General features: G+C 36.2%; 1 protein-coding gene across 4 annotated transcripts in view; it reads right to left on the bottom strand.

The window, feature by feature from the left end:
- The window catches only part of GALK2 (galactokinase 2), a 231,304-nt gene that overhangs the window by 106,587 nt on the left and 102,879 nt on the right, over window positions 1-21,838 (bottom strand). For all 4 annotated transcript variants that reach the window (XM_011928595.1, XM_011928594.1, XM_011928593.1 and 1 more), the window contains exon 5: window positions 21,216-21,362. In XM_011928595.1, coding sequence (XP_011783985.1) covers window positions 21,216-21,362 — 147 coding nt within the window. The remainder of the gene's footprint in view (window positions 1-21,215; window positions 21,363-21,838) is intronic.

The following is a 21,838-nucleotide window of genomic DNA, read 5'->3' as shown; positions in this document are numbered from 1 at the left end:
TCAAACCAAATTGGCGTTGCCTGGTATTTTCTTTGGAGCCTGCCCATGTCATTATACTGAAATGTGATATATACAAACCCTAAGTGACTGCAAGTGAAATAATGTAACCCTATATACACAGTGGCAGTTTAAAATTACATCTGCTTTGGTTATTTTTATGTTAGACATTTCAAACAGTTTATTCCAAGTTATTCCTAGTTTATTCCAAGTTATTCCTAAACAAAACAACAAAGAACGTGAACAGACTTAAATAGCAGTGCAATAATGAAGAACTGAAATTTGTTGACAAAGTTGAGAATTTGTGATTTTTAAGTCATCAGTATTTTTCACTCATTTGATAAATACGCATTATTATATTTATTAAAACGTAATAGAAGACTATGTTATAGTCTCTATCATCAGTTTTAATACACTTTTATAAGAACTTTTATTAACAAAAACTCTGCCTTGGCCGGGCGCGGTGGCTCAAGCCTGTAATCCCAGCACTTTGGGAGGCCGAGACGGGCGGATCACGAGGTCAGGAGATCGAGACCATCCTGGCTAATACGGTGAAACCCTGTCTCTACTAAAAAATACAAAAAACTAGCCGGGCGAGGTGGCAGGCGCCTGTAGTCCCAGCTACTTGGGAGGCTGAGGCAGGAGAATGGCATAAACCCGGGGGGCGGAGCTTGCAGTGAGCTGAGATCCGGCCACTGCACTCCAGCCTGGGCGACAGAGCAAGACTCTTGTCTCAAAAAAAAAAAAAAAAAAAAAAACTCTGCCTTTATAAAAGGAAATTCATATGACATACCTAAACTATGGCATTATTTTGATAGGCAGCAGATCTTTACCTATCTCTGTGTATTAAATAATGTTAAGTACAATTGGAGAAACAGAAACCATGTGATGCAATTCACCAGGAAGGACATCCATCACCTATATAGTATTTTCGGGGGGAAAAAAACCTTAGTCTCAATCTAATAATAAGGCAACAGTCTGACAAATCCAAATTCAGGAAATGTGAACAAAAACATTTGGCCTGGACTCTTCAAAATCGTCAGTGTCATAAAAGACAAAAAAATGTTGGGGACCTGTTCTAAAATAAACTAAAAAAAATGAAAAAAAAAAAACTAAATGCAAAGATGATATTAATTAAATCCAATTATTGGTAAAACCGAGTATTACTGTAAGTAGTATTTAATTCGTTTCTCTTTAATTTTTCTGATCCAGAATGTATTCAATTGTCTTGAATAAGTAAATTCTCAATCTGAAAAATTTAAAAGAAAGAAAAAGAACAAAAAAAAGAAGTTCTAAGACATTACTATTGAGACAATTGGAAAATTTGAATATGAACTGCATATTAGATAATAATATTATATCAATGTTAAATGTTCCAATGAGATAGTGTGGCATGTTAAAGAATGCCTTGCTCTGAGGGGATGAATATTGATGTACTCAAGGTGATGTCTGCAATTAATTCCCAAATGGCTCAGAAAAAAAAGTAGAGAGAAAGATAAAGCAAATGCGGCAAAATATTTCCACAGATCTATGTTAAAGACATACATGTTGATTGCCTATTCTTGCCTCTTCTATACTTTTAAAATTTTCTCATAATTAAAAGTTGGAAAAAAAAATTTAAGTGGTACATTAACAATACATCTAATCATGTGTGTGAGAGAGATGTAACATTGCTGTCAATAGGTAACAATATTATCCCAAATAATTGAAGAAAATCAATGAAAACTTCTAAATATAAAAGCATCCTGCATTAACACATAGGTTTCTGTGAACTATCCTTAAAAAAATCTACATCTTTTAAATTTTTCCAATAAATTTCTTCCTTTATCACCAAATTTAAACCACAGTGACATTATTTGAAGAATTATTTATAAAACCTGATGAGAATTAAAACATTTTGTCATGAAAATAAACATAAATACAAATTAAATTATAAAAATAAAAAGGAGCACTTTCATTACAATGAAAAGGTCTTGACAGCATAAAGAGTCCTGATTGCTTAGATTTTTGCTTATATTTTACAAAGCAATAACACAATTTTATCAGAAGAAGAAATAATCAGATAATCTCTGAATATCTTTGTAACCATAGGACCCATCACCAATTTTACTTTCCCTGTAACTTACTTAAAATATAAGAGATTTATGGTCTTTGATGGTCATAAATAAATTCCACAGGGTCTTGCTTCCCTTTAATTTAAATAAACACAGTCAAAATTAACAACTGGTTAACAGCCCAGAATGTTTTCTTATGTGAGATATTACCCAAGATCTTTGAAACAATTGTATTTCATTTGCATGCTTAAAAGAATTAAATCGGCATATTGGTCAAAGAGTAATCTGAGTGGCACTCATTAAAATCTATCATTTGAGGGCTAGGCCTGGTGGCTCACGCCTGTAATCCCAGCACTTTGGGAGGCCAAGGTGGGTGGATCACCTGAGGTGAGAACTTCAAGACCAGCCTGACCAACATGGTGAAACCCCAACTTCACTAAAACTACAAAAATTAGGCGTCATGTGCATGCCTGTAATTCCAGCTACTCGGGTGGCTGAGGCAGGAGAATCGCTTGAACCCAGGAAATGGAGGTTACAGTGAGGCGAGACTATGCCATTGCACTCCAGCCTGGGCGACAAGAGTGAAATTCCGTCTCAAAAAAAAAAAAAAAAAATCTATCATTTCAAAGTGATACCAAAAAAGGCCAATCTCCTCCTATGCTGTCCTTAGTAAGTCCAGACTGGTATTGATACAAAGCAGGGCACCTGGGTGTAAACAGCACAACCTGGGTTCCTAAAGTATGAATTGTATAAACTTTCCCTGTCCTTTATAACAAAATGAAACAAAAGGGGATCCTACTCCTGCTTCCACTATTGCTCCAAGAACTTATAACGTTCCATGGGAAATAGCTTAACAACAGATAAAGACTTTCCCAAGGTAAATTATTTTACCATGTCTGATTGCCAATCTGACTGTGTGAGTAGTCTACACATGTGAAAGGAAACATTGGCAAATGCCAATTTTACCATTTGTACACCTGGACAACAAATTCTTTCTGCTATGAAGGATTTACTCTTTAAAAGATTTATTTTTAAGAAAATTAACAAGAAAAACACTAGGAACTCTGGCTTTTATGTTAACCCTTTTTAGTCATTTATAGTGGGGTCTCTTGCCATATAACAGTGAAATTACAATAGAGAAAAATGACAAAGTCCTGAGAGAAGGGTAAAAAGCATAAATTTTACACACTGGACTATAGCATAAGATTTGATCATAAAAAGTAACTCAAGGCAACTGGCAGTATTTACATGCCTAACTGTAACAAGTGTCAAAGAGGCGGAACTTTCTCAGGCCAGCTCCAGCAGAGTAGCTTCACAATCCAGTATTTTATAATAGCAAGTCAGATCTTTCAAATACTAAGTAATAATTTGATTGGCATACACAATAGGCATAATTTCTTCTCTAATTTTATTTCTTTCCCTGGATGTTAATGCTATAATCTAATAATGGCCATGTTTGATTCCCCAGGCTGGGCAAGGGAAATGATATTTTTGTCCCCAGTGTTCAGCTCCAAGTGGAACTCCCAGGAAAACTGGAAAGGAAACATGACAAAGCAAAGTTTGGAAATCCACTAGAAGATCCTTACCCAAAGAAGGCTGCCCTTGAGGTTGCCATTCCCATTGACTCTACTTTCACTAACCTCAGATATCCCACACAAAGAAGGGAGAAGCCCACCACCACCAGGGCCTTGGAGTACTCCACTGTACCATGGCTGCGTACCAACAAGATGGCACTGGGTCAGGAGAATCGAGAAGACTACATCCAAGGAGTATTACCAGTCCCCTTAAGAGGAAAACTTTGAAAACCAGCCAGGTGGACATTATCAGTGAAGAAAATTTCAAAATAACTAATAGTTAAATGTTTAATATTCACTTAAATGTCATTTCCTACATTCTCATGTTATTAGCTATGCACAATACTCAGTTTTACCAATAATTGGATTACTGTTTTCATTGGTGATATTTTCTCTTCAAACTTTTCTTACTTTCTTTGTGCTTATAACTTGAAGTAGCCTTTCCTGAAGTCATTCTCCATCATTACTAGGCTTCATTTTCTTTACATAAACTAACTCAATGTGAAAGTATCTTGCCTATTTACTTTTCTCTTATATATGTCTCCCCCATTCAAAACGTAAGCTCTTTGTCTACTTTCCCACTCCACCTTAATTCTAGAACAGTGCCTGCTCCAATAAACATTGCTTAATAAAGAAATGAAAAGTAAAATTCTTTTTACTATGCTAATCCATTTGCAGTTCATGGTACCCTGGATTTCAGGGTTAGAAGGAAAACAAAAAAGCATCAGGTGAAACTAGTTTAATCATTTTCAGTGACCAAGAATTCCTTACCTGCAGAGAAAAATCTACCTTTCAATAGCTGAAATGAGATTATAAATTGTTTTTTTGTTGTTGTTGTTGAGACGGAGTCTCGCTCTGTTGCCCAGGCTGGAATGCAGTGGCGTAATCTTGGCTCACTGAAAAGCTGAGATTGAAAGCAAGTTCCGCCTCCCAGGTTCATGCCATTCAAAATGCGAATTATAAATTGTTAATACTATTATTATCATCACATTATTATTATAATGTGATGATAATAATAATGATCATTACAACTTATTATAAGTTAGGCCCTGTACTTTATGCACATTAATCCTTGTAACATTACTGAGTAAACATTATTCCAGTTTTACAGACAAAGAAACAGGTTTAGAGAGCTTAAGAAATGTGATCAAGTTCACACAACCCTTGAGGAACTAAGTCAGGAGTCTAAGGTCTGGTTGACTCCAGAGGCCGTGCTTTTCCCACCATAACATCCCGTGGATTGCTGAACTAAAATAATCTCCTTTTAATTCCATGTTTCAGTCTTTACGATGAGGCCAAGTTGCTTTCCTGTCTCTTGATCCCTTACCAATTCTACTAGTTTTAAAATCAAGAAGTTATATCCATTCATCTAAATTCTAAATCTCCAATAGTACTTCTAAAGCATTTGATATATTAGTAACCAAGAAAAATTAAATTGTAAAATATTTCTTTTTCTTGGTCATTAATTTGAGGAATATATAGATAAAATATTATTACATTATTTGTATATGCCTAGATTATTCTATACTGTAGTAAATAATGTAGGCACTGGCTTCACTAAAATCTTCCATAAATATATTATTTTCCTAGTCTCACTCCTTAGCATGATAACCTAGAATTTGAACTCCAATCTCATTTTCAAAATCATCAAAGGCCTTAGAATGACTGAATTGAAAGTCACAATATGCTTGCTAAAATGCTTCCCAACCTAAAAGAGTATTAATACATATAGATTATTCAATGTGCTTCTAAGAGAGTGAACTTCTAAAAATTTAATAGGAAAAAGTCCTCGAACGGGAAAATAAAAATTACATCTATAAAGACTAACCCTAAAACTGGAATTTGAAAAAGAGGCAAATTTGATAAATGATACTTTCTTATGAGTTATTACTAGATTCTTCAAAGATAATCAGTTGAATACAATCATTTCATAGTATGGGTATTTGCAAATTAGGTTAATAGCATAATTGCAAGAAATATGAAGTACAGCTTCAAAATGTTTCACAATGATTTATAGTATTTGCAGCTTTCGTTAGAGCCACTGGAGACTAGGTTTCATTCTCAGGCCTCACCCCCACTTTTTTGTTCTTTTTCTTTACCTTTTTTTACTTATTCATTTATTTTCATTAAAACTAAGAGCATACCTCAGAAGTAAAAATACACATCGTCAATTCAAGTGTTTGCCCCAGTATCTCCATCTAGTGGGCATTGAGATTATAAGGTTTATTTTATCCAATAAATTCCTGATTGTTAAGTTTATTAAGCAAAATAAATGTGAGCAAGATAAAAAGAAAGGCAACAGGTATCTTTCTAGGGATGAAACTCTTAATGGGCAATACTAGGAGAGTCATGTTACACTATTACATTATAACAAGTACCTAATCCAGAGTATTCCAGTTTTGTTAAAATGTGGATATAGCTGTCCAGTTTTTTTGTGTTGTTTTGTTTCCAATTACAATTTTCTTGTCATTAGGATCAAGAATCTTGAAAAATCCATTAGAAAATTTAGATATAAACATAAGTTTAATTTTTTTCCAACTCTTCAAAAAATTATAGTCTTAAGAATTTCTTCATCTCTTAGAGCACAGAATCTTAATGCTAAAAGGGACCTCAAAGATTTAGTAGTCTAAATTTTCTTATCTTACTAATGAGGAAACTGAGACCCAGAAATAGTAACAGATTTCCCCTCAATTATAAACCTGGAGAGTAACAAAGCTAGAATTCAAACCAAATCTATTTTTAAGTCCCACCTTTCATAGTAAAAATCAATGCATCCTACTAGGAAAAGATACTGCTTTCTTTGGAGAGAAGTATTCATTTTATGACTTTCTTTAATTCATCCAAATATAGTACTAACACTAGGGGAAAATGGCTGTTTCATAGATGAAGGTAGTTCGCTAATTCAATCCAATCCAATTACTTGCCTCCTTTATGTCAGGCATTGTAAAGATGCTCATAAGAAAGTGATACAATCATCTCTCTTTAGGGAGAAAAGTTTTAAGGTTATTTACAATTTGCCAGACTAACTGCACTTCTTTTATTCTTAACGAATTTATATGTCCTTCAAGATTGAAAATCCATCCCTATTGTCAATACCAGTGGCTGCCCCAAGATCCAGAAGGGCTGAATGAAGCCTATCCACCCAGTGACTGTGCCCCTCGACAATTCTGTGTAGTTGTTATGTTGTTGTTGTTGATGATGATGATGATGATGCTTGGTGTTTTAAGGTCCAAAGATGAAATGGGGACAACGTTGTTATAAAAGTGAAATCTTCCATATCTCTTTGATATAACATAAAGTCTAGAGTCCTAAGTAAACACTCCTATAACTAGGCTTCAGGAAGTCTCTGAGAGGCAGGGCTCTAGTTTAAGAAGTTGGCAGTTGTACCTCACTTAACAGAGTTAAATGGCCTACCATATGGATGATGGTACAGTTCTTTGAAACTTTCCAAGTGCTAAACAGATGCTAATTTACATTATTCATGATTCAAAAGTGTATCTCTTACTGCACAAATGGTATTGGAAAACATATTCCTGCTGGCTGCTCTGTCTATGGAGTAGTGATTCTTTCATTCCTTTACTTTCTTAATAAACTTGCTTTCACTATAAAAAAAAAAGAAAAGAAAAAATATTCCTGCTTACAATACAAATCAGTCACAGTTTTGGTTCCTTTGAGTAAGCTTCTAAAGATAAAAGGTCACACATGTAGTAGACAAGAGAGCCCTGGGATCCATTTAGTGGAGAAGGTGGCTCACTCCTGAGAGATCCCAAATAAAATCCCTGAGTCTATAAGGCTCCCTGTGTCCAAGTACTTCAAAATGAAATGAGAGATTGTGGTGTATTTTCAACACAAGGAAAATAAAATTGAATGCACATACAATGATCCTACGCTATATGTGATTAAAAATGACTAAAGCGACTTTTGCTTCACAATTGTTAGTTTAAAAGAATTCAAACAGAAAATTAGTTTGAGTAGGGATAAATACTTGCAGCATATAATAGATGAATGGTTAGCATATAAAGAGTTCTTATAAAATAGTAAGATGATTGATAAATACTCCAGGAGAAAATGAGTTGAGTTGATATACAGCCAAATCAAAAAAAGCAAGTGATCAATAAAAGACATGGAAAAGATTAAACATCTAAACTATCTAATTAAACTATCTAATAATTAAAGAAATGGCCATGACAACATCTTTCAGATTAGGAAAGATAAGAAAGATTGATAGAACTTTAGTAGTGGGGAAATAAATCCTCTCATGCAATGTTGTTGCATTGCTGGTAAAATCTTTCCAGATTGGGCAGTGTATTTCAAAAGTTGAAATTATCATCTTTTAACCCAATAACTTTATGTTCTGGGATTTATGCTAAGAAAAAAAAGTGAACAAGTATGAAAATCATTGCCCACAAGAATTTCATCAGAGCCTTCTTTATAATAGTGGAAACCTGAAAACCACCTACATTTCCATCATCCAGGTCTAGTTAAATAAATTATAGCATATCCTTATAAAGAAATATTATTAAGTATTAAAACTGATGTTATACAAAACCCTGGAAATAACTAAAGTGTCCAGTAATCGGGCCAATTTTAGAACATTGCCATCACACCAAAATCTATAACTGGGCATTATAGTATGACCATATATTAGAAAACAAGGCAGCCATAAAAGAGAATTCAGTATATGTAGATGTGCTGACATGAAATGATTCCCATATTTATGGTTTTAAGTGAAAAAGCAAAGCAAGGGGGAAAATCGTGTGTGTGTGTGTGTGTGTGTGTGTGTGTGTATTTTTTTTGAGACGAAGTCTTACTCTGTTGCCCAAACTGGAGTACAATGGCGTGATCTCAGCTCACTGCAACCTCTGCTTCATGGGTTCAAGCGATTCTCCTGCTTCAGCCTCCTGATAGCTGGGATTACAGGTGCCCGCCACCACACCCGCTAATTTTTGAGCTTTATTTTTATGCTTTATATGCTTTTCTCTATGTCCTATACTTCCTAAACATAAAAAATAGCAAGACTTTCTTCAACCCTAGGATCAACCACTGTTAAAGATTTTTAATGAATCCTTCCAGAAATACTCTATCCAATGTAATATATACCTATGTATCCCCTTTTTGTAAAACACCCAGCAAATTTTTATATATATATATATATATATATATATAGGCCAGGTGTGGTGCCTTATGCCTGTAATCCCAGCACTTTGGGAGGCAGAGGCGGGCAGATCACAAGGTCAGGAGTTTGAGACCAGCCTGGCCAATATGGTGAAACTCTGTCTCTACTAAAAATACAAAAAATTAGCTGGGTATGATGGTAAGCATGTTAAATCTTATCAAATTCTTTCCTTTATATATCAAGATGACACGTTTTATTGTTAACATGGTAAATAACACTGATTGATTTTTAAATGATAAACCAACCTTAAATTCTTAGAATAAACTCATCTTGGCCACGATGTATTAGCCTATCATACTACCAGATTAAATTTGTGAACACTTTGTTCAGAATTTTTTGCATCCAATGTCATGAGAGAGATTGACCTGTAACTCTCTTTTCTTGTGATGTCCTTGTCAGATTTGGTATCAAGGTATCACATTTGGTTTGGCAGCAAGGTTTTACTGGCCTCATAATACAAGTTGGGAAGTGTTCTTTGTTTTCATATTCTTCAGAAGAATTTGTATATGCTACTTTTGCAGGACATTTCCATTTTTATGTTAATCTAATCTCCCTACTGAAATTATAAACGTCTAAGGCCCAAAGACTATACCTAGGGTTTCCTATATCCTGAGAATTCAACCCTTTGCTTTGGATATAGTAGGATTTCAAAAAAAAAAAAATCATTATTACCTTGACAAAGTATAAAATCTGTCGATTTATTTTAAAAATCCAATTCACATTAATTATATACATGAAAATTTATAATTTACTTCCCTCTCTTTTAGGACATCAGAAGGATCGCAGAGTGTTAGGGCTGGACCTCATCTCCAGGGTGTTCCCTGTGTCTGTGATAGTAGCAGCATGGCTGAGTAGAAAAGTATCTATTTTGGATCAAAAATATGTGAGCTGGAATCCAGACAACTCCACTTACATGTGATTTGTCTTTGGTGACATTATATAAATTCTCTGGGCCTCATATTTTCCTCTACAAAATTGAAATAGTAGTAAAACTTATTTACAAGACTACCACAAAGTTAGAGGTGATGTGCATGAAACATCTGGGTGCTTAATAGTAATTTTTTTAAAAAGACATATTTTACTCTCATGAAAAATCTAACATAAAACGTTAAAGTCATATTTTGCAGTAATAACCTCCAAATCTTTGTGTCTCCAATACCTCAGTGCCTGCTTTAACCAGTCTCATTTATTAACCTTTTCTCTTTGAATCACTTTCTTCTCCACACAATATGATTTGGCTCCTTACTCTTCCCATGACCACTGTTAGAAATGCTTATTTTCCAGTGCCACAAAGAAATAGCACTTGAACATAAATTTAATTTCCTCAGCAAGGCCATTTTTACTTTCTGCAGAAAGGGTCCACTCGCCAGCAGTTTTGCCACAAGAGTACACCGAACAAAGGAGACAGAGTCATTTATAACCTGACGCGTCCACCCTACTGCTATGTCCAGTTTCCACTGGCTAGAACGGGACCTCACATTCTGTATTTGTCCTGATTGGCTAGCAACTTACAACTTTTTAAAAGAGGCACAGGCAGATAAGAACAAAGGAAGGAGGGAGTAACTTGTGGAATGCTGAGAAAGGTAAAAACACCTCCAAATAACGAAGAGGAACAGGCTATGACCTAATGCCCGCTTGGACCAGTATAAGCATGCCAGGGCAAATATTTAGGCTAAATTGTGGGAGCACAGAACATAAAGTACATTGATTTCTTCATTAGAGCTAGCAGATATTTAAGAATGTTAGCACAGCTCTTTGAATAAATTTTGCTTCTAAGAGAAGTTACTATTTATTCCTAATTAGACGGGGAGGAGAGTCTCTTTGAAGAGGAACCTCTACTTTACTTTTTACACCACCAATACACTCAACAAGACTTCATACAATTACAAAAACTTTCCTGACTGCTAATTTCTTTTCCTACCTTGCCTATTTTCTTGCTAAACTCTTTCCCTGAACTTCATCAAAATCTCCTATCAGGAAGATCAGAGAACTGCAGGTATTAAGCCAGTTTAACAGAGTCATCCTTGTGAAGTTAAAGGAAGAACTATTCTCACCCTCATTTTAGAAACAGAAACTGAGGCAAAGGGAAGTTATCACAAGTTACAGAGCGAATTGGCCAAAGAAGGGACAAAGTTAAGTCAGCCTTTTATTCTCTGCCTTACTCTACCAAATATTAGTCTGGGAGTCAGCATGGGTAACTCTTGACCAAGATGGTTACCATCACCTCTGTGAAACAGAAATGCATGAAAATAAATGAGAAACATTTCTGAATTTGGTAGGGGGTTATCTATCCTTGTATTTTCATCTTTAAGTTATTTTCAATGCACACAACTGATGTAGTAGGTAAAGGCTATGCACATATGTGTAGTACTTAACACCACTTGCATTGTTCCAGTTAATTCTTTAAATACTGTATCATACTTAACTTACTGTGCAAGTCAAAATCTGGAGGCCTTGAAACACAGTCACTGAGTAATAATGATTTAAGAATCACAACAAAAGTTCAAAACACAGCCAGGCATACATATCAATTTGTAGCAACAGTGGTTTCATTGGAAACCACTTGCAAACAGTGACCCATACTCCTCAAATCTGCTGTTCCCTAATTATTCTTGTTTGCCTTCGTTTATGCTAAAGGTAAACATGTATTTAGCCCAGAAAAGGAAACGGAAAAAAAAACAGAAGTGACCCAAACAATGTCTGCAAAGCAGGGGTTGTAATCTGCAATCAAATAGCTTAGTCACATCACCCAAGTGAATCCAAACTACTCAAAATCATTAAATAAATGATTCAGTCTCCAATCCTACTCCTAAAAAAGAATACAACCAGGGGATCTCCTTTAATTGACAAAACTACATGAATGGTTTTGTATTGCCATTATTAACTAAAAACTTAAAACACATTTAAACACAGGCCACCCAGAGCTAACACTATAGCTTCCTGGTTTTTGTACCAGTGCACACGTGGCTTCAGTCCATGTTCAACACTTAATTAAGAGATTCTTTTCAAAGATTGTATTCTGGATTTACCATCTTTTCAGAGGCCATACTGCTGCAGTTCATTAGCACTCAACATCTGGCTGGAATGTTTTAAACTACTATTTTCCTTAACCATTATATGGATGAGGTTTCGTTATTCTAAGCAAACTGAAACAATGTCCTTGTGTGGACTTCTAAGCATAATAATTAGTGACAGTGCAAATTGGTTTCTGATTTTTCTTATACCATGTAGCAAACTATTAAAACATTCAAATCATAGTTTATATAATTGTGAGATCCTTTTCATTTTATAACATAGACATGTCTTTATTTTTCAGGCACAAGGTCTTATTCTGAAGGCCAAGAAGTATTTCACTGAAATGCAGCTATATGTGAAGAAAAATATAGTCTTGCACTTTCTCAAGGAAACAGCACTTGTAAACTCAGAAAAGTGAAAATGTGGACATATTTGGCACAGAACTTTGAACATTCCACTTACTCTGTTTATGAACCTTAGAGGGCTCCAGTACAGTATGGATTTCAAACTTCAAAAACACTCCCCTGAAAAGAGTATCAACCCATGTCTATATAACTAATTTGCCCCTGAAATGAAATTAAGTAAATCTGTTCAGGGACTTAAGCAACCAGAAAGCATCCCTGTAGTCAAAAAGTTTTTAAACTCAATTTCATGAGGCTGCATAAGAATTTTTAGGCCTTGGCTGACACATATTTATAAGTCTGGCTCAGAGAACTGTTAAAATACACTTATGGGTTCACTCTGCCTGAAATGCCCTTGGGCCCCTCCCAGTGCTTTCTTTCCCAGCCTTTCCTTCCTTTAACAGTTTCTTAGAACTCACCAATTACTTGAAATTGTCCCTGTTTAACTTCCCCAAGGAGCCATTATTTCATCCCCAAGGAGCCATTATTTCAACCTCTTTATTCATTTACATATAAAATACCTTACACTTTGTATGAGATAGATGGTCAGTTAATAAATCTTCTGTTACTATTCCACTATATGCATTTAAGTTCCATAAGGGCATTGACCACTTCCTCCCTTCTTTTCTTTTTTCTCTTTTCTTCTCTTTTCTTTCTTATTGTTTCCCCTCTTGCCACTGTCAGGGGTATGGTATAGTACTCCCAGGTAAAAGAACTTAATTCTTGTAAATCACATCTTGCCATCCCCAGCTCACAGCCCTCCAAAGGTTTTCCATTACACTTAGAATGAAAGCCAAAGAAGATGCTACACACCCTTGACCAACTCTCTCAACTCACCTTCCACCTCTCCCTGCTTCTCTCTCACCACACTCCAACCACGGGGACCTCTTATTCCTGAGACATGACAAACTCACTTTCACCTTAGAGCTTTTGCACTTGCTGTTCCCTCTGACACTCTTTCTCAGCTGCTCCCTCCCTAAGGTCTCTGTTCAAATGTCCTCTCCTTGGAGAGAACTTCTCCTAACTCCCTAGATACAATGTAAGATTTCCCTTAACTATGGCCTAGCTGATATTATATATTTATTTGTATAGCTCTTCATTATCTATCTCATACCATCACTCCTGCCACCAGTATAGAAACTCCATGAAAGCAGGGGTGCTTCACTGGTTTTATTCACAGTTGTATTTCCAGTGCCTAGAACAATGCATGGCATATAGTAGGTATTCAACAAACGCCACTGAATCACTGCTTTCAAGTGGTAGAATAGGAAGTTTATACTGTCTTCTCTTGAAAGCACTCCTCACAAATCCAGTATTATACATGTTATTCTGGGCTTCCCAATACAGGATTCTTGATGCCATCTGAGAGATTCCCTAGCTTCCTCAGTGAACTACAACTCAAAGGAAGGTTTTACGTCCAACTCGTATTCTGGGTAACTCAGAATCATGTAAATTGTGTTTTTGACAAAATGCCAGAGATACCCATGTACAAGAATTCTCCCTTACCCCACTATTCCCAGCTGGCCATTTCAGTCTTCACCAACCAAGATAATATGGGTTTTCTTTTCCTTCCTTAGACTTCAGTATGGGGCATGCAGCTCAACCCTATACTTCTCTACTGTACCTCCCAGATTCTCCAAAGTGGATCTTTTGAATATCACTTGCTCAGTCTACAACCTCATGAATTCATAATCTACTCCCAACCCCACACCAGAAGGAGGAATTTGTGGATAGATGCTAGTCTAACATACCTTACTACCCAAGACTAGCTTTTAGAGTTGCAACCTGTTTCCCAAGTAGGCCAGCTATTTCTGTTCTAACATTCCTAAGAGGTACTTGGTCCTTTCTTCTTGGCCTCCAAGGACAACTCCAAGAACAGATAGAAACTGGACAGTAGAGCAACCCAAATCCCATTCTTACAAAATACAGGCATACCTTATAGAACACCTCAGCAACTAATGTTTTCTTGGTGAAAGACTTCTTGATTTTTGATACCCAAACTTCATAGAATGTTCATATCTCTCAAAACAACACTTTCCGAAAGGTGTTGATGTAGGAAAAAATACATATTTACACCCTAAAACCTAAACACAATCTTGTTAACAAAATAGTATGCAGAGTACTGAAATACCAGGTGTCAATACAGAAGACATACAGGTATTACTATATAAAGTAACTTCTTCTTAACAACCATATTAATTGTTTAACATTCAAGAAAACTGGTTTAAGCATTTTTCATGCTACTTCTGTATGACTTATATAAAGAAAGTTTTACTGTATTTTTGTAACATTGTAGGAAATTAGAGGTTTTGAGTTGAGGAATAATGCATTATACTTTTTCCTATTTAAAAAAAAATAGGCCCCTGCTCAATAATTTTGTGCAGAACATCTGATTTGTTGGAATGGACTACAGCCACTAAATGGAAGATGCCTGTATTTTCTTGGATTCTTCCACCCAAAACCCATCAACAGGCCTCACCCTAAACCATTGATTTGGTCACATTTCAACAGCTCATCTGTTCTCAATCTCTAGCCTTGACTCATTGAATCCCTTCTCATCTCTTCATCTTCCAGGTTCCCCTAGGTGTGCTCATACAGGTCATCTAACTTTTCATTCTATTTGCATTCTTACTTTTCATTCTATTCACTTCTTCTCTCTATCCTTTATTTTACTTTCTAAAAGATTAAATAGAGTTAAAAGGCTTATAACAACAACAAAAGCAGCCCTAGCTCGCTCTGTCATCCCTATCCCCAATGCAATGTGTACAGTGGCAAATACTTTTGACTCTTTGCTCTTGCTTCCAATTCCAAATAACAACGGTAAATGTTATTGCCTGTTGTTTCATTTTAAACATTATTTATTGCTTTCCTATTATGGTAAGTGAGGATTTTAGCTCTCTTATGTCCACCTTTCCTTTACCCTCCTCCACCTTTCTCAATAAAGTTATGCCCAAAATTTTGTTTAAATTCATATTCGGTCGGTTAATTACTGAGATTATTGTTCACTTATGAGCCAAATACTGAAAAATGATTGATTTCATTTCTGTTACAAACTTTTTTTGTTTTTCCTATATTTAATAATTGCCCCATTTCCTCATTTGCTTAGATATGTTTATCTAGATGAGCTTTGTCATATCCTACAACAGCTCTGTGAAATTACTCTGAATCTGTTTTCCACATGATTGAACATATCAGATTTATCAGGTTTTTTGGCTTTTTTTTTAACTGATAAGATTTATAAGTTCCATTTTTCTCTCTCCTCATTTTAATCTGTACTGCTTTCTAAGCTGCTGGATATTATGGGTGTTATGTTGGAATTTCCCTTATGTTCTATAAATACCAATGTTCAATAAATACCCAACTCCTCTCTCCTGTATTGGATTTCTCATTTCCTAGTTCCCATGCGATCTTCTTTCTTGGTTTACTCCCTAGTTTTAGTGGATTACATCCTCTAGACTTTTACACTTTACATGTTGAAAATGTTTTACTATATCCTCACATTTGATTAATTCATTTAAACAGATATCCTAAACTAAAATGTATTAATATTTTAGAGACATTTATCAACTGCCTTTATCTTCCAATACTGTTTCTGAGAAATTCGTTTACATTCCTGATCCTTTGATTATGATCCCTTTCCCTTCTTTTCTCTTGCTCTGTCAACTAGCTTTTAGTGTCTTTTCTATACACACTCAAGTTTCAAAATTTCCAGATGATATTCTTTGGTTTGGCCTTTTACATTTATTACACCAAACACCCAGTGAGCCCTTCCAATCAGAATTCACATTTTCACTTTGGAAAAAATAATCTTCTGGACAGACACAGTGGCTCACACCTATAATCCCAGAGCTCTGAGAGGCCAATGAGGGAGGATCACTTGAAGTCAAGAGTTTGAGACCAGCCTGGGCAACATAGGCCCCATATCTATTTTTTAGAATAATAATAATTTTCTAATAACTGTTTTTTCTGTTTTTCCTTGCTAGTTGGATATGGACTTCTGGAATTGATCCATAAATTTTCCTGCTTTTCTCTCTTATTGTCCAGCTCTTTTATTCCCTACTATATCAGAGAGTTCTTCCAGTCTGTTCTCTTTTTTTGAGAAAAGGTCTCACTGTGTTGCCCAGGCTGGTCTTGAACTCCTGGGCTCAAGTAATCCTCCTGCCTCAGCCTCCCAAAGTGCTGAGATTGCAGGCACAAGCCACCATGCCCAGCAATTGCAATCTTTTTGCTAAATTTTGTCTTGCTGTCACATTTTTCATATGCAAAAACTCTATCTTATTGTTTGCTCCTTTTTTAAAAAAGTAACACTCTTATTTTTTACGGACTTAACATTTTCTTTTATCTCTCTGAGGACATCATGTCTTTGAAGCATTCTTCTGCTCTCAGCATTGTCTCTGTTTCCTCTGGGTTCCTGTTTTCTGTTTTTTTGTTGTTTGGTTCATTTTGGAAGTTTTCTTCCAAAATCTTACTATCCGTTGATGCCTTATCATATTTAAGAGTGAGTCACTAAAAAGCTTATTAGAAGCTTTATAAATGGGCTTCTAACAGGGTCATAGAGGAGCTGGAGAAGCTGGTCACCAAAAGTCCATATCTGTATGAACCATCTCTGCGATGGTTCAGTTTCCTTTGAGAAGGATCCTCCAACATTCCTGCTGGAGTGTAGGGTGGTGAGGTTGCCAGTGTGCCAGTAATGACTAGAAGAATGAAGCTAAGGATTTCACTCTTCAGATGCAGAAGTCCTCTAATTTCCCGATTTTCAAGTCTTTCTCATCCTGCCTTTCTCAGTGCTCAGTGCCCCCAAGTACAAACGATCTCTGGTGGTTTCTCTAGAGACTCCTGCAACAGTAGGGGGAAATGGTCCCAGGTGAAGAGAGGCCTCATAAATGCTTTCAGATAAATCCTCACCCATCATATTACCCTGCTTTCTTCCTAAGGCTTGCCAGAGAGCTGTGGGATGAGTCAGCTGCCTTTCCATCTACAACTCCCTCCACAGGCACTTGGCTCTGACCTTTCTCCATTCTGCTAAGTCATGTACCATTCCTCTATCCACTTTCCATCTCTGTATTTTGTGGTTTAGGGTTATTTATGTCTCCTTGGTTTACCGAAGATAAAGCTTGTGCTTCCTTTTCTTATTTTCCCTGTTGTTTGGAAATTATTTTTGAGAAAAGAAGATTAATAAGATTAACTTAGGGACACAGAAAAAGAGTAGATAAGTCTTATTCTGACATCTTGAAATCAGAAGTCTCTAGATTTTCCTTTTTCATAGATCTTCTACCACATCATACTCTCTTGTACCAGCAACATTCTGATTCATAATTTCTGGCTTCCAGATTCTATGGGTGATTAGTCATACTGTTTTCTGGTTTCAGATATGCAACATTTAGTGTATTAATGAATTAACAAGTTCTACGTCTACTTATCATATCCCATCTGCAGTAATTGTTGTCTGCAACTGAATGGGGTTTACTGGGTATAAAATAATAGGAAACGCTTTAGTCACCAATCTGTTGTGGGACTTAGTGTCCTTATCAAATAGGCTGGTTATTTTCGGTTGTCCCTCTGTCCCTCTATTCTCACACTTCCCCTACCCCAAGAGGCTGACCTCTATAGACAATTCCCCTCAACTATTCCCACTCATTGCCATTTTCACCTGTGTCATTCTTTCTCTGCCTTGCTGCATTTCTGGCAACATTACACTATATTCGCAGCTCCTAAAGTATAATGGCTTCCAGCTTCACAAGAGAACCCTTCCTAGTTAGTTCCCTTGACCTTACCCACACCTCTGTAAAAGTCTCTTTATTAAACTCTCTTGAGTTATACCTAACATGTCATTTGTTTCCTATGGTACCACTAATACATCAGTAAAAGGAGCATTTTGAACTAGCTCATCTCTAAAGTCCCTTGAGTTCTTAGATTCTATGATTTTTACAAGAGTAAAATCACATGGCATTCAAATTAAAGACTCTGAACAAATTACAGACTTCCTTTCATTCAAGATTCTGTCTCACTCCAGAAAAAAATAATTCTCCAAATAATTATGCTCAGTCCTTAGAAAATATAAATATTGTTAGTACAACTTAGACTAGCTGAGAAAGCCAGAATATACATATTGTTCCCTTTTTGCTTAGGCACTGCAATAAGGCAGTTCTGATAAAAAATGTATTTGCTATTTCTGACTTTGAAAACAGACAATCAGAATTAATTCCAAGGGTTCAAGTGTTTCTCTTTATCTTCTTTCCTTCCTGTTTCTTAGATATGTATATTATCAAAACACCAGAAAAATAGAAAAATTAAGTTTCACCAATCCTCCCATTAAAAGTGAAATGAATTCCTTGACTTCACACCCTCCTCCAAATACTAAATTATCTTTTTCCATGCATCGCCAGACTTTTTGTATCCACTGAACTTTACCACTTTCTTACCCCCTATAGACCCTTCAACTCATTTCCATCTAAAACTGCTCTTGCCAAAGTTTTGGACAACTTCTTTGTTGTGATATTCAATGGATACTTCTCAGAACTTGTGGTAACCTCTCAGAAGCATATGACAACACTACCACTCCTTTCATGAAACATTATCTTCTTTGTCTTTGCTGTTGCCTCACCTTTCTGGTTTCTCTCATACTTACTGGACTACTCCTCAATCCCTTCAGTGGACATCTCTTCCTCTGCCCATTCCTCAAATGTTCATGCTTCTTGGGGCTCTGTTGTAGTTTTCCTTATCTTTCCACCTATATTCCACCACCAGGTATCTTGATCCACTCCTATGGCTTCAAAAACGATGATAAACTAATGATTCTCAAATGCACCATCTCAAGTCCAGATCTCCTCCTGACCTTCATATTTTTTTCATAACTAAATACTAAATAACTCCATCAGTATGCCCACCGATTGCTTGCACTCAACATTTCAGCTTCCGCTCAAACCTATTTTTCCCCCATATCTCTTATTCCAATGAACCATACCAAGCCAGACACCGATATAATCTTTGAGTCTTTGCTCTTCCCCATTCCCATGCCCAATCAATGATCAAGTGCTACTGATTCTGAGATCTTGAATCCATCTAATTCTAACCATTCTCATTGCTACTTCTCTAGACCAAATCATCTCCCTACTGCTAAAACCCTGAAATACAGACTTTGTAATATAGCCAGGGAGATCTTTCTAAAATACAGATATGAACACCTTACCCTCTTCCTAAAACCCTGCAATGGTTTCCCACTGCTATGAAGATGATGCCTAAACTCCTTAACAAAGTTTACAAGGCCCAGCATCTGATCTCCTGCTCTGTTATCCAAATTGCTGTATGCTTCAGCCATACTGAGACATTTTTTAGTTACTCCAACAAGCCATGATTGCTTTTACTCTAGACATTTCCACATAATGTTCTCTCCACCCAATACATGCTTATCTGATGTTATCAGTGTTATGCCATCAATATCCACAATTCATTTAATCTTTGGTGTCTCCATTTAGATGTCCTATGCTCTCTAAACCTGGGTTATATCTGCTCCCATAGAAAACTACTTATCCACTTACTATATTCTATTGCAGTTGCCTGTTTACTTATCTCTTTTCCCTTTTAGATTATAAGCACAATGAAAGTTGAGACTATACCTATTATATCTCCAATGGCTTGAACATTATCTGGCACAAAATAGCCACTAAATAAATAATGGTTGAATGATGAACAAACAAATGGGCAAATAAACAAATCAGATAAAAAGTTGTACCAGGGGAAACACATTTTACATATGGACTTCCTGTCCCTTGCTTCTTCTCTTCTCAAAAAATAATAATAATATGTAAGCCCCCTTTCCCTCCCAACCAGCCATTGCTTACTAAGGGCTAATTAATGTATACTTACACAGGACAGCTAAAAAGAAGGATTCTGTCTGAACCTTTGCTTTCTCCTTCATTTCTGCCTTTCCTCCTATATATAAAATTTTCAAACTGAAAGTTAAAACATGCTTAAAAGAGACTAAGCATGTGGCTGCCTTTCTCTTGATCTGCCCAAACCATCTGTAAACCTGGTAGTGCATGTGCATGGGGTAAAAAGAACCTATGATAACATTTTATTTGAACCAGAATGCTAAAGCATTAATTAAAGCTAAGCACACCTGCTCTAAACTGCAGCGTCAGAGATTTATGTGAACTTATAAACTTGAGGCTTTCTGACCTCTTGTACAATTTATATTTCCTTTAAATAAGCATTTCCTCCGTGTAATGCAATATTTTAAAGTTTATTTCTGTGACTAATCTGCTGGCATATTCAGTTCCTTTATTACCTAGTCTTTACCCTTGTAACCCACTACTTGTCAAATTTTTAATTTAAGGTTTTGGGTGAAAATAAGCAGGCTCAACCATGAGGGGAAGAATTTCTTGCCCTAAATTTGACTTGTTAATGAGGTGATCTAAAACGATATCCATACATTCAAGTTCCATATTTAATACAAAGTATTGTTATTTTTTTTATTTTTTTTTTTGAGACAGAGTCTCGCTCTATTGCCCAGGCTGGAGTGCAGTGGCGTGACCTCGGCTCACTGCAAGCTCTGCCTCCCAGGTTCACACCATTCTCCTGCCTCAGCCTCCTGAGTAGCTGGGACTACAGGCACCCGCCACCACGCTCGGCTAATTTTTTTGTACATTTAGTAGAGACGGGGTTTCACCGTGTTAGCCAGGATGGTCTCGATATCCTGACCTCGTGATCCGCCCGCCTCGGACTCCCAAAGTGCTGGGATTACAGGCGGGAGTCACCACACCAGGCCAATACAAAGTATTTTTATACAGTTATTCACAGATCTATTCACGTACTGTTTGGAGGGTATAAGCTACTTTATAGTGATTTATCACTTGTTAGGTTATAATGCTCGCCCACATGTGCAGTCGTTTTAAAGAAGACAGTTTTTCAGTCAAGGAAGGCATTCTGATTTGAGATTTGGACGCTAATGATTTTAGAAGGAGAGGGTTCTACGAGGTTTCCTATCAAACATAGTTACCTTGGATAGATTCCTTCCTAGCACTGTGAGCGTCACCAAGCCAGCACAACAGACCAAAGCACTGGAGCTGGAGAGGCCAGAACTTGGTGGGATATTTCCATCTACCAGGCAGTTCATTCCAGTCAGGTTACTAAGGCCAAAGTGTTCCTAAGAATATAAGGAAAAACAGCAACAGTAATTCAGTATTGAATTCAAGGAGTAGTGAAAGCTTCCTTCATTCCCCAGAGAACAAAAGTCTATCAATAGACTTACAACAGTTATAGAAACTACTTGCGCAATTCAATCGTGACATTTTGTTTAACGGCTCTTGGCCACAGGGTAATTCCTTTAAATGCTTTTAATTTTCTTGCCTTGAATGTTCTTTTTCTTGAATATTAATTGATTTGAATATGGAAAAAATATAAAATTGCCTTGAATGTTCTTTTTCTTGAGTATTAATTGATTTGAACAAATGTGGAAAAAATATAAAACAATTATAATTCAACTTGTCAAGTAGCAAGACAAGAAATATACAATTATCTATGAGGTAATTTAAATCTCCGTGCAGCACATCTCCAGCATTCTGTTATTACAAAAGTCCAAGCCCCAAGCAGTGACTTGTTTCTAAAGACTGCCCCTTACTT

The sequence above is a fragment of the Colobus angolensis genome, unplaced genomic scaffold (assembly GCF_000951035.1).
Source record: "Colobus angolensis palliatus isolate OR3802 unplaced genomic scaffold, Cang.pa_1.0 Scaffold78, whole genome shotgun sequence".
NCBI lineage: Eukaryota > Metazoa > Chordata > Mammalia > Primates > Cercopithecidae > Colobus > Colobus angolensis.
Note: the sequence above shows the minus strand (reverse complement) of the source record. Positions and strands in the feature narration are given on the sequence as shown.